Below are 13222 nucleotides of genomic sequence, written 5' to 3' on the forward strand. Positions count from 1 at the left end.
ACAAGGTATCCAGTGTCCCCTCTATTGAAAACTGACCTAAGTAATGCTGCTTTTTTATCTTTAAGATTTTAATCCTCCTTTCAGGGTCGGGCTGCTGCAGTTCTGCAGGTTCCACTTTGCTCGGGTCCATTTACCTCTCCCTTCTTTATTATGAAAAGGATAACAGAGATCCAACCTGTCACCTCACAAGGAACTTAGGTAAATAACTAAACGATTGTGCCGTGGGGAGCGTTTTACCTAGGAGGTGTGGATAGAACGTGACCGAAGGCTTTGAGAACGTTCTCTCCGCATCACTTCTGCCTGGATAGAAAATGATCCGGTGATGGAAGAAGCAGTCGTACACGTGGGCGTGGCCCCGTTGGTCCAGCTGTGAGTACTGTTACACAATTTCTCCTTAACGTAATATTCCTTAAGAACACATCCCCCGCGTTACAGATGAACTGACTGGATTTCAGATCGGTGAAGAAAAAGAAGTCAGCCTGCAATTAAAATACATTAAGAGGTTCAGAGGGCTGTGTGTCGTTCAGCTGCTCTCCCATCTTTGATGTATGTATGGTCAGCTCCCCTGTAATGCCGTTCGAAGGGGTGGAATACTGCTAGGTAATTTTCTCCCGGCAGCCCGAGTCTGCTTGTGCCCTGTGAGTGTTAGAGAAGCAGCGTGACCTAGTAGAAAGAGCAAGGGACTGGGAGGCAGAGGACCTGGGTTCTATTTCCATCTCCCCAACCTGGCTTCTGTGTGATCTCGGGCAGGTCACTTAACCTCTCTATGCCTCAGTTCCGTCATCTGTAAAATGGGGCTCCGATACCTCTTTTCCCTCCTACCGAAACCGTGAGCCCCATGTGGGAAAGGGACCGTGCCATACTTGTTCCAGGGGTCGGTTCAGTACTCAGTCCCCAGTAGGCATTCTACTATTACTAGAACACAAGTTTTCTTCATAGCAAGATTTCCAAGAATGCAACCCGGACGTTCGAGGACAGCTGGGAAACTCCTAAATGTGTAAATGCAGTCCGTGTGACTGTTGAATGGGCTGCCCTGAGCCCAGAGCCAGGCTCGGGAACCAGGAGAGGTGGGGCGGGCAAGCCTTGTACCCCATGCCCGGAAAGCCCAGGTCCCGTATGGACACTGTAGCCATCTCTAAGCCCCAAACAGGTGCACTATTCTCTTGCGGCACGAACAGATGTATCCCAAGAGGTAAGCGCCGAGACTGAAAACGAAATCAAACTCTGTGCTCTTGGATGAGCCTTTTCTGATGGAAGGAGAGTAGTGCACCTCTTTTTATATTTTAGTCTTTTGAGAGATCCTGTCTCTAAGACGCCTTGCTTCCTTAGCTAGCTTAAAATCCTTTGTATTTTTGTCAAATGCCAAACTATTCCATTGAAATGGTAGAATTAATAGCATGGAAATTCATGCAGCAGTCTCCGAGAAGAAACTAGCTCATACTGAAAGAAGCACATAATTTCCTCTAACAAGTACAATTGTTCAATGAAGCAAAGTAAGGACACTCAAAATGGGGTCATGCTTTACTCTTGAAAATTAGATATTAGCATAGCAAAAATAAAAACTCCCACAGGATTTGAGTGCTTATTTTACCTTTAATGAAATAAGACTACTGTACAGTAAGATGAGCAAATTCAAACTGAACAAATTATTTTGATTTTAGTTTACTCATTACATTTAGTAATTGACTGCTTAGATGTAAGATACGTTCTCTTACAGAATGTGCAAAATTAAAAAGCCCCAGAAACACCACAGCGAATGATTCAATATGAAAACATCTACATTAAGAGCATTGCTTCTGTAGACTTCTTCCATTAAATATAAATGCAACTGTAAATTATTTTAATTATTAAATCTAATCTTAGCAATTCTTTTAACTCATAAAAATACCACCTTTAAGCAAAGTGTGCTTTCTTAGACTAATTATATGGCTAACATTTTATAAGTCAAGAGATATTTGCCATATTGCAATCAATCCTAAAATAATAATTTGCACAAGATTGCTAGGAAGAAAGATGTTTTATTTCATATAACCATGCTCCAAAGTTAACAGAAAGATCCTTTTTGCTGTCAAGTTTCCTTAGCTGTAAGAAAACAGGTCTGCTATTTTTTGCACCCGTTAAATCAAAACCACCCCTGTAACCTTTATTCAAACAATATCCACACACAGGGAAATAAATAAAGAAACATACACCAGATACTTCTCTCTTATAGCAGTTAAATTAAGAGACTAAATCGATATTTGTTGATAAGTCAAGATTTATCCTGACCCCAATTACACTGCAGATGACTGGATATTTAAAAGAAGCATTTAGTCAGAAAAACAGAGCAGAGTGGCCAAAAAGCTACATTTTCTGGCTCCTGATGTGGTCTGCCTAATGAGAAGGATTTTTTTTAATGCTATACTTCAGGAACGCATAATAAGAAGTGATTTTTCTAGTCAAAATTTAAAACATTCTGATCGAAGTGGGTCTGCACATGCCTTTCAAACCTCTGCTGATCGTAGTCAGGAGCAAACTGTTCGCTGCACATGGGACACACCTTCCAGTGGCTCTCAACGTGTTCTTCAAACTTAGTCTGGTCGTAGTTGGGAGGAAACATTACCTCACAAAGGGGACACTTCTTACGCACATCAAAGCTTGAAAAACAAAAGGAGAGGAGATGAAAATTATTCAAGATTACCCATTCTCCAGAAGATCCCAACAAACTGTCTGGTGCCTGCTCAGCTCACTGTGTGACCTCGGGCAAGTCACTTAACTTCTTGGGGCCTCTATTTCCTCACCTGTGAAATGGGGATTCAATACCTCTTCTCCCTCCTCCTTAAGACTCTGAGCCCCACATGGGAAGTTGTCTACCTGATTATCTTGTATCTATCCCTAGCGCTTATCACTATCACAATCATTATTATTTTTATTATTTTCACCAAGAGTTACGGTAAAAGAGCTAACCTGCGCCTAGCAGAAGAGAGATATTCTCCAAGGGGACCCACAGCTGACAATTGAATGGAAGTACATCTTGGTCATCCCTGGGAACTAACGTGAATGAAAGACTTTCTAATCTCAAATTTCACTCATACCGGGTAGCCATGGGGCTGGAAGATCTGTTTTGAAAATCTATTTTTTTTTTTTTTTTACACAAGCGATCTTCCCCAATAACCTGAGTCACTGGGAAAAGCTGTCCCCAGCTGCCCTTGTGTAAAGGAAACATGGAGCACATAGGTCTAACTAGGAGCTGGCCGGTTCCAGGTTGTCCTAGCACCCTCCCGGGGATATCCGATCTGAAGAGCTGCTGAGGTTTTTACGCACCTTTGGATAAATATGATGTAGTAGGCCCGTAATGGCTCCAGTTCCTTTGAAACAACTCTCCCTGTTCATATATGCCTATGCTTAGCATATGACATGCTTAATAAAAGCTCTAAACTTAGATTCACAACAAGGTTGGCAAGAAAGGCATTTTTGAACTTCAAATTCCCAAAATACCACCATTACGTTCTAGGAAATGAAAGACCACTGGCACCGTGCCTTAACTTTTAAGTTACCCGAAAATGGTATTTTCTGATGAAACCCTAACAATGACAAAACGTGGAATGCTCCCACAGAATTAATAACTGTGGGCTTCTAAAATTGCACATCCACACAATCAATTCTGCCCTATAGACAATGGATTAAAATTACCTGGAATCAAAGCAAAAGCCACTTCCGTGCTCATGTAAAAGCTGACTTTGAGGATCAGGAACGGTAAGTACGTTCTCATCATCATCCTAAGTTTAAAAAGCAAAGTTTAATGCTACACCAAAAAATAGGTACCTTAATACAATTAAACAACTTATGTGTTACTATAACTACTTATTCTTGGGATAAGTTTTCAGTGAACTTTGGAAAATATTTTTGACAGCATATGGCTTTCAGGGTAAAGGGGCTTATATTTTCTTGGCCTGAGGATTTGGGGAGTTTGTGGCTAGAATGGGGAGAGAGTAACGATCCAACTGGGAAACCTGTGTTTTCCAGTGAACGCAGAGCCCCAAACTCCAAGTGGTGCAATGCTGTCTGAAGGACTGAAACTCAAAAATATGTGATTGATAATAGGTTGTCATGTAAAACTCTTAAATAACTGCCAATTTGAATCCGAGTGGAAAAGAAAACACTGATTTGGACTGGCCCGCCTGCTTCTTTCCAGAGGTCAGTTTGAATGATCTGTATCTGCTGCTGCCGTCAGCCAAGCATGTCACACACTTCACACTGCAGTCAGGCACATCAGCTAAATTGCCATCTTTGGCTGCTTCCTCTCATCAACTCTGTCACTCAAGCTCTCCTGCTCTGCACACTAACGGCACATAAATAGCTGCAGTGGGCACTGATGAGGATCGTCACGCTGATGGACAATCAGGATTTACCTCAAAGCTTCCAGCAAGAGTTAACCGGGCACATCTCTCGCTGGATGGTATCCTGAAAAGTGAACCCCGATATGAAGTCCTGAAGCTGAAACGCTGCAGCATAACCTTTCCCCCCTACCTGCATTGTTTCTAGTAGCTCATTTCTGACAGGTGAAGAAACGAGGGCTAAATGTGCTTCAAGTTTGCATCTCCACAACAGTTAAGGAAAGGAATAATGGGGCAGAAAAATTACAGGGAAACTAAGGCTGAGAAATTGAATGCTCAAGCTTTTTGGCATCCAGACCAGCTTCCATTCTCTAGGTTGTTCGCTACATATATCTCCACTCTGTAGGCAAGAGGGACCGCAAACCAATGATCTAGTTACACCATTGCAGAGCTCAGATTGCTGGGCAAAGCACCTGAAACAGCTTTCTGATATTATCATCAATGGCATTTACTGAGTCCTTACTGTGCAGAACACTGAGCTAAGCGCTTGAGAGAGTACAATACAACAGAGTTGGTTAGATACGGTCCCTTCCCACAACGAGCTCACATACTACTCTGGTTCCCTCATTTTTCAGGAAACAGAACTTGCGTGAATAACTGAATGCACATTAATTATTCCAAGTATCTCATATAATCTTCATGTAAAAGCAAGCAAATGAGGCACTTGTGCATTCCTCTCTATTCGAAAGAAGGTGAAAAATGAAGAGTATGGCCCTTAATCAGGCACTGAAAATAAAGTGTGATCTGTTAGGAAAAAAGAACGACCACAAAGAGATTTGAAGAATCTGTTGGCATTTTTCTCCCTCCTTCCTTTGAAATAACAGCTGTTGGTTTCCACCATTTTAACACTTTCATTAAGCAGCTAGTGGTGCTTGCTGCAGCAGATGCTAGCCTCACACAACTCACCCGAGCTAACTTGTGTGCTGAGCGCTTGCAGAGAGCGAGAATTAAAAACCCGTCACCCTGCCTCCTCAACTTCATAAACAAAAAACCCCACACATTTCCTACTCCCCTCCACATATGTTCCATCTTCCACTAGATACCTTGAAGTACTAAGCAAAAAGATGTTTTACATTTTGACTAATATTAGAGAGTTCCATTTTCCCAACGAGTAAGATAAACACATTTGGAAGCAATTCATTCTTTCAGGTTACCAAGGTAGTTCGATGAAGTAGTAGCGTCCTAAATTCCCCAAATTCCTCTCTTACTGCCAAAGAGCACGGCTTAAGGGGACACGGCAAGAAGAACGGGGCTCCAACTGCACTTAAAACTGCTAAAATAAATTTCAGCTAATTCACAAACGGTTATAGAAATGGCAAATCGTGCCCTGGGCTACAATCATTTCAAAAATCCCCTCAAATATTTTGCTTAATCCTTAACATTTCAATCCTTGCAACTATGTTACAATCCACTACTGCCTCATCTGTCTAAATTCCTCTGAAATTGACTGTCCCCATTATATTCTTTACTGTTGTAGTCAGAAGGCGCTCTACGCACGCACCGTCCTGCTTACAGTATGAATTCGTTGCGAATGGACTCCAGACGGGCAAGCGAGGCTGGATTGTTGTCATTTTGTTTTGCAGGCAGAGCTCTTCCCCTTACCAAGTCACTAAATGACACTTGACAACCAAAGCATACTCCTTTCTTTCTTAAAAAGTTGGAGCCCAGGCAGCAAAATCAACGGTTAAGGCTCCCCTCCGGCATTAAGATGAGTTAACTCTAGAAATCAAGATTCAAAACCACTCAGCATTCATTCTAAATGCACCAGTGCCGAACAGACAGCATTCCAGATGAAGGGGTTAATGACTCCCAGCTGTACTCCTGGAACAATTACCCAGCCTGCATGGGCAAAAAAGGTTCGCAGACATCCATCCCCATGCCAATTCCACCAGTTGTATTGAGGACATTTTTTTATAGCTCTGACAGGAATTGTTAATAGATGTGTTGAAGTGTTAAGAGCTTAGAAATTAGACTGCAATTAGTCATTACAAATAGGTCAAAATTTTCAACACAGGCTCCCCATCTAATAGAGGCTCTTTTGGACTGCTAACACTACTATGATACATGGGAGAATTTTCAAAGACGAATACCATCGTGTATCCAGACCCAAGTTAAGCATTTGGCCTATTCATCCTCCCTGGAATTACCTTTTTACACAGTTAGGACTCCACATAGCGAGGTTCTACATTCTGGGCCACTGAAGCTGGGCAAATCCCTGCCAGTTGCAATCCCCTAAGGAAATTACTCAATTGCTAAACCACCTGAGCTGAAGTGGGACAAAAGAGGGGCCAGGTAGCAATCAGAGGGAGAACAAGGAAGAGGTTGAGGAGCTGTTTTAAAGAAAAGAAAGTTCATGAAGAGGAGATCCTCCACAATGAAGAAGTTTAGGAAGGGGGGATGATTCGTTAAGTACTGACAGTAGAATCCCCCCTCAAGACGGCACCTGAAAAGTTTCCAGTACTCTGCCAGTACAGGGCAGCAGCAACCTGGGAGAGAGTCGAGGGCGGAGACTCGAGTTTACTGTGCGGAAGGCGGCAAAGGTAAACCACTTCCGTATTTTTCCCACCAAAACTCTATGGATACACTACCAGAATGATCACAGGTGGAGGGCGGGGCGTTCTGGGAGAGATGTGTCCGTGGAGTCGCTATGGGTCGGAGACGACTCGACAGCATAAAACAAGACAGTAGAATAAATGAGCCTGACCCAAACTTCCTGAATCGCATTTATCCATCATGCATTACTCTATAGGTCAGCGTCCCTCCTTTTCATGATCTACTTCAACAAGGAGCACAGTAGATTGTGTTTAGGAAACCATCCCGGGCAGTGCACTGCCCAAAACGGGCTGTCAAAGTTTGAACTGGCCCAAGGCCATCAACGATACACTATAGAGGTCATCATATTTTTCAGTCACACATTGCCATTTCACCATCAGTGGTGGCACCTCTGTTCATAACACTACACTGAAGATTGCTCTTCTTGCCTATTTACTACAGGACTACATGAATTGCTTGAAGACAGTAGGATTACAGCTGTCACAGAATCGAGCTTTATTCACATAAACTATGACGCTTCCATTCAGTGTACAGGACACATATTTCCCCTAGTAAATAAAGACTAGAAGACAAAATTCAACTCTAAGTCATTAGAGTTACGCTCTGGGAGAAAAACCTAGATCTTTGCACAATTTGCTCTTTAATTCTGCTGTTTGGACTAGAAATTCTGAGAGTGCCTTCTGATTTTGATCACTCCATATTTCTCCATTTTCATAACTCCTGTATGCCTACTAGAACTGTCTTCTCATTAATTTTCTAACCACTTATGACTGGTAACTTCCTTAATAATGGATTTTCTCCATTTTGGGTAATGGGTAATCATCTAAGCCCTTAGTCACGTACACCTTTCTCATCATGATTAACATCTCAAAAAACTTTATAGAAGCCCATTAATACCTGTCTCTGGCCAATGGGTCTATGGGACTAGAATGGGAGGGTGATACAGCAAACAACAAGCAGGAAGTTAACACTGCAAGAAACTTACCCATATAGGTATCCTGAATGATGGGCATTTCTAAACTTCTTAAGCCATGTGAGTTAAAAAGCAACAGAAAATTAAGGCAGACAGCTCTGCTAATCCCCTAAAACTCTTAGGGTCGATCCATCCTTTCTGTTTTTCTAGATTCTGGCTTCTCCACTCACTTCAATCCTTTATAACACCTCTTTCCAGTGCTTCCCAAATAAGAGACTGTTTGGTTAATATATACTGTTCTACCATCACGAGTATTGTTAAATCATTTCCTTTAACCCATCTCCTTAAAGCCTTCCATTTTCCTCTAGTTATGTTGGAATCTCTCAGAAAGTGGCCGGTGTTGGGCACAGCTCTTTGAGTCACTCCAATTTCTTCTTTCTCTTATGTGAATTTGAACGGATTAATTTTAACTTATAAATGATTTTTTTTCTTCCCCACTATGGGATTTAAGAAACACTGTGCAGACACATAAAAACATGCTGTAGTCTGAGGTGCAAATTTTTGAGCACAGAAGCATAGTTACCCAAGGTTAGTTACTATTTGAGCCCATTAGAGTCCTTTCATCTCATTACAAAATCTAAGTGTGTCAGCAAATGAGCACAAGACTCTAACACTGCTTCTCCTGGGTTTGCGGGAGGGCAAAACCCATAGATCAGAAAGAACACTCTGCTAATTAAACTGAAGCAGACGACTAAAGAAGAGAAGGGCTTGTCATGTGTAACGCCTGTGCCAAGAATGATCAGATTAGATATGCAAAATGAGAAGTAAAGGTGGGCAAAAGCAGTAAGCGAGTACTCTACATCTTAAATAGGCTGTAAAAGTTCTGACAGTTTTCCTAATTATTCCCAGTAATGGACAGAGGAGGCCAAAAGGCAGGATGGAGAAATCCATTTTTCCCCATTATAGGTGCTGAGCACCAGGGCTAAAATCATGCCTGTCTGAACACTGATCAGTTTCTGCAAAGGTTAATAGCAATTAAATGCAGCAAACTAGATAAAATGAGAAACAGGTCATGATACCACCATACTTATAAAGAGCACAATATTTTGTAGGAAAATGTTTCTTTTAAATTCATTTTACCATACAGCACATCAAAAAAGTGCTTTCCCCCAGAAACAAACCTATTTATTAAACTGACTGTACCTGAGGGTTTCAGTAACAAAGACTATCGTGTTGTGCTACAGGACTCAGTCAGTATCTTTAGCATCAGTTTTGTCTCTTGGCCGAAGAACAAAAGCTGCTGTATTTAAAAAAAGGATAGAGATATTTACGATGCCCTGTATGAGCCCCCTGCAAGTGTAACTAGTACATACCATTTTCATTTCAATCGTTAACAGTTACGAATGGATAAGAATGTGGGTAATTTAAACTTTTTAAATGGGTGATCACTAGGAAAAAAGATTTAAAGTGCCTTGTCGGTGCTTAATATTTTCACTATTAATACTTCTTTTTAGTCTGGTAAATTGGTTTTTATAAACCCAAATTTGCATTAAGCATTTAATTACTTGAGAGGACTGTTGACAAGATTTAGAAGACTGCATTAATCTGAAGTTCATGAATCTTTACGAAATTTCCTAGCTATTTAAATGGAAAGCTCACAGTGCATAAGGAAGGTCAGAGCAATTTTTGTGATTCGTTCTCAAGCGCGGAGAAAAATAAATGCTACCTGCTCTTTAAAGTCATATGTACTTTAACGGTTGCCAAATGCCTAGGATTCCACTAGCAAATAACGTGAAAGAGACAAGAAAAAATAGAAATAAAACTCAGTTTACATTGCTGTCGTCAAGGTCTTCCAAGCCATCGGGTCGACTAAGGTTGCGAGCAGGTTGGCTGCAGACGACATTGTCTTCCAGGCCCCAAGGGGAAGTTCTTGTTGGTGGTCTTTGGATTTCATCTGGGTAAAAAGCACCATCTGCCCCATCTGAAATCGAAGTTGTGGAACAACAGTGAAATTCAGCACGAGAGTCGCTATCCTTGTGGAGATCCACATTTAGCAGTTTTTAAAATGTTTTTGCTGGAATTACAAAATTTAAAATTTTGAGCATATTCCAAATAAGGCGGGAGAACACAAAACACTTAACTACCAAGCCGCTCAAGCTAGGGTCATCTCAGATTTCAGAGAACCCTTAACAGGGATGGTTTGGAACTGAAAAGATCATTTCAGAGAGCCCTGGGCATCTTCACGTTCTTATTCCTCTGAGGTATCACTGTGGGCTCTGAACCCGAGAATGGTAAGTAAGGTTTGACCTCTTCTGCAATATCCCAAACCCACCATTAGCCATCCTTGTCAGTGTTTACCTTGCCCTACCACTCTATAGCCCCAGCACAGGCAGCAGTGTTATTGGTAGTGTGGACGGAGGGGTCATTTTCTTCAACTCCAATCTAAGACATGGAATTGTCTGGGGTGAGTTGGATGGCATCAGAAAGTAATTCAAAAACTAGGTCAGAGGTACTAGTTCCCGCTAACTGGTAGACTGAAGCATTTCTTCAAGCTGTTTGCCAAATAAAATATATATTTTAGATTAACTTTGCCAAAACCTCTTTTCCCTTTCTAAACAGACAGCTCCCACGTAATCCAAAACCCAAAAGGCTAGAATAACCTCTCGTTTCCTGGGGTCCGTAAGGGTTTCCAAAGTGCAGAACTGGCTGTCGGGTAGGCACTGCGGGAACTGGACCGATGTCTGCTGAGGTTGGGTTGAGAAAATGAGACACCTGCTGAGGACTCTGAGGATTTTGACCATTTACGATTCCTTCTGCTTGACTGTCCAGTCTCCCTTTAAGTTCCTAGAAAAGAATTCAAACCAAGGAGCTAAACGTTTCATAGTAAAGGTGAAATAAAATACTGATTAGAAAGTCCTTCTTAGGTATATAGGAAGGAAATTCTTCCAAGTGCAAAACCATCTATCCGTATATAAGCCCACTTTGCCTGAGTTGATCTAACATTTACAAAATGACTTCTCAAATCAGGATGTAACCCAATATACTTAAAGAACCCTGGCTTTAAATCTCAAGTAAAGCGTTCAATTTCTCAGGCTCATATTCATGTCAATGAAGTGGGAATAAGGCTTGTCATTGACTGTCAGGAACTTGGGGACTAACCACAAAAATATCTGATAGAGCTGCATCTCCTTGGAAGAGAGGTGCAGTATAAACTAAGGTCAGTAAGAAGACGAAATAGTTCATGTATTTCACATTGACGAGACAATAAGAGCCACTGAAAATTGTAGGAAAAGGTGATGAATTCTGCTAAAAAATAAGTTCTTTAGGGCAACAGTTTAGCATTAAACCATTCATATTTTACTAACAAATGCTACAAAGTTTTTGCTACAAAGTGGAAAACAGATAGGTAAATATATTAACCATAATCTGGAAAAGAAACCCTTCAAATTTATTTTGGCTGTCAATTCACAATTCTAAACATATAATTTATTTTCAAATCTACGGCAGTTAGGGAAATATGCATAAATATTTCCTTCAGTACAACTCTTTCCTGCATCATTTTTACATCTGAAATCATTCATCCTTTCCTTAATTTAACACTCAATGCACTTTAACCTGATTTCTACTCATCTAGTATATGCAGAATATTTAAAATAAAATGAATTTCTTGGCATTTCAAATTACCTGTAATGTTTATTCTGTTGCTACAGAGAAACATATTCCAAACTATTAGTAAATGACTATCAGAGGGGTGTACATTAACTTTCAGAAAAAGAGAATGGGGCCCTAGGTTAATGCATTAGCAAAAAAATGGGGGGGGGGGGGGAGAAGAGGGGCCAGTCATTTATTCAATGTTACATATTATTGAGCACCTTATATGAGAAAAATACTGCACTAAATTGTTTACTTGTAATCTTCCTTCTCTAAAAGTGCATAATCTAGAACATATAAGTATACATACCAGTTTGGTTAATCATAAATAGCTGTTATAGCTATGGAATACTCTTAAGACAAAATACAGTAACCCAGCACTACACTTCAGGAAATGCTGCCCTTCTGAAACCTTTAAACTCAAAAAGATGTGACTAGCAGAAGAAATAAATAGATTACACTGACTAAAGTCAAGAGTATGACCAAAAAAGTGAAATTTCCTGATAAAAAAGCTTTTATCTAATCTTCCCTAAAATGATGTAAAATTTAAAATAGTTCTAAATGTTGGACTTCGAAAAGGGAAGAATCTGAAAAGCCTTGATGACTGAAATGATATTTCTCTATTTCCATGAAGTTCAACTTAAAGTGGTGCCCGTATTTTCAATCGCCTTACCTCTCCCTGTCTTCTGTTTCCTAATACAACCTAGCTGGCACACTTCACTCCTCTAATGCCAATCTACTCACTGTACCTTGATCTTGTACATCTCGCGGCCAGCCACTTGCCAATATCCTGCCTCTGGCCTGGAATGCCCTCCTTTATAACCAAAAGATGATCACACTCCCCACGTTCAAATCCTTATTCAAAGCACATCTCCTCCAAGGCCTTCCCTAAGCCCCAATTCCTCTGCTCCAACTCCCTTCTTCTGTGTCACCCTTGCACGAGTTTGCACCCTTTATTCACCCCTCCTTAAGTCCCATAGCACTTATGTGCACACCTGTAAATTATTTATTTTAACGTCTGTCTCCCTCTCTAGACTGTAGGCTTGTTGGGAGTAGGGAACTTGTCTACCAGCTGATACACTGTACTCTCCCAAGTGCTCAGTATAGTGCCCTGCACACTGTAAGCACTCAGTAAATATGAATTTTTAAAGGTATTTGTTCAGCACTTACTATGTGCCAGGCACTTTACTAAGCATTGGGGAAGACACAAGGTAATCAGGTTAGAAATACAATCCACATGCCACACAGAGTTCACAATCTTAATCCCCATTGTACAGATGCGGTAAATGAAGCACAGAAAAGCTAAGTGTCTAGACCAAGATCACACAACACACAAGTAATGAAGCTGAGATTAGAACCCAGGTTCTTCTGACTCTCAGACTTTCATATTTTTAAATTTGCTCACATCCCACTGTGTACTAAAAGGTACTAAGCATTGGCTTATTATTTTAAAAAAAGATCACTAGGGTCAGCACATTATTTAACTTCAGACTTAGGGGGTAAAAATGGACCTCAAAAGTTATCTTTTTACTCCTGTACCGCTCCAGGGTCTTGCACCCAAGCCAATCCACCCAGGTGCTTAAATTCTCCCATTTCTCCAACTCTCCAGCAAATCACCCCCACCAAAAAAGATAATCTACTAAAGCCCATGCTTGTAGTTTAAATTCCTGCTGTATTTATCCACTTGAAATTGAAAAGGCTTATTTCACTGTGTAATTAACAGAAAGAA

The 13222-nt window shown here is 40.8% G+C and overlaps 1 protein-coding gene across 3 annotated transcripts in view; it reads right to left on the reverse strand.

Annotated features, from left to right (window-relative positions):
• Nucleotides 1–47: 47 nt before the first annotated feature.
• TAX1BP1 (Tax1 binding protein 1) overlaps nucleotides 48–13222 on the reverse strand; it is an 87086-nt gene continuing 73911 nt past the window's right edge. For 2 of the 3 annotated variants that reach the window (XM_039912896.1, XM_029071261.2), the window contains exons 15-18: nucleotides 10503–10686; nucleotides 9675–9823; nucleotides 3673–3758; nucleotides 1574–2636 (exon numbers count right to left, since the gene is read on the reverse strand). In XM_039912896.1, coding sequence (XP_039768830.1) covers nucleotides 2435–2636; nucleotides 3673–3758; nucleotides 9675–9823; nucleotides 10503–10686 — 621 coding nt within the window. In that variant the 3' untranslated portion in view covers nucleotides 1574–2434. Of the gene's footprint in view, nucleotides 480–1573; nucleotides 2637–3672; nucleotides 3759–9674; nucleotides 9824–10502; nucleotides 10687–13222 lie in introns of those variants that run through there. The other variant, XM_029071262.2, reaches the window with a different exon arrangement.

This window comes from Ornithorhynchus anatinus, chromosome 8 (genome assembly GCF_004115215.2).
Source record: "Ornithorhynchus anatinus isolate Pmale09 chromosome 8, mOrnAna1.pri.v4, whole genome shotgun sequence".
Taxonomy (NCBI): domain Eukaryota; kingdom Metazoa; phylum Chordata; class Mammalia; order Monotremata; family Ornithorhynchidae; genus Ornithorhynchus; species Ornithorhynchus anatinus.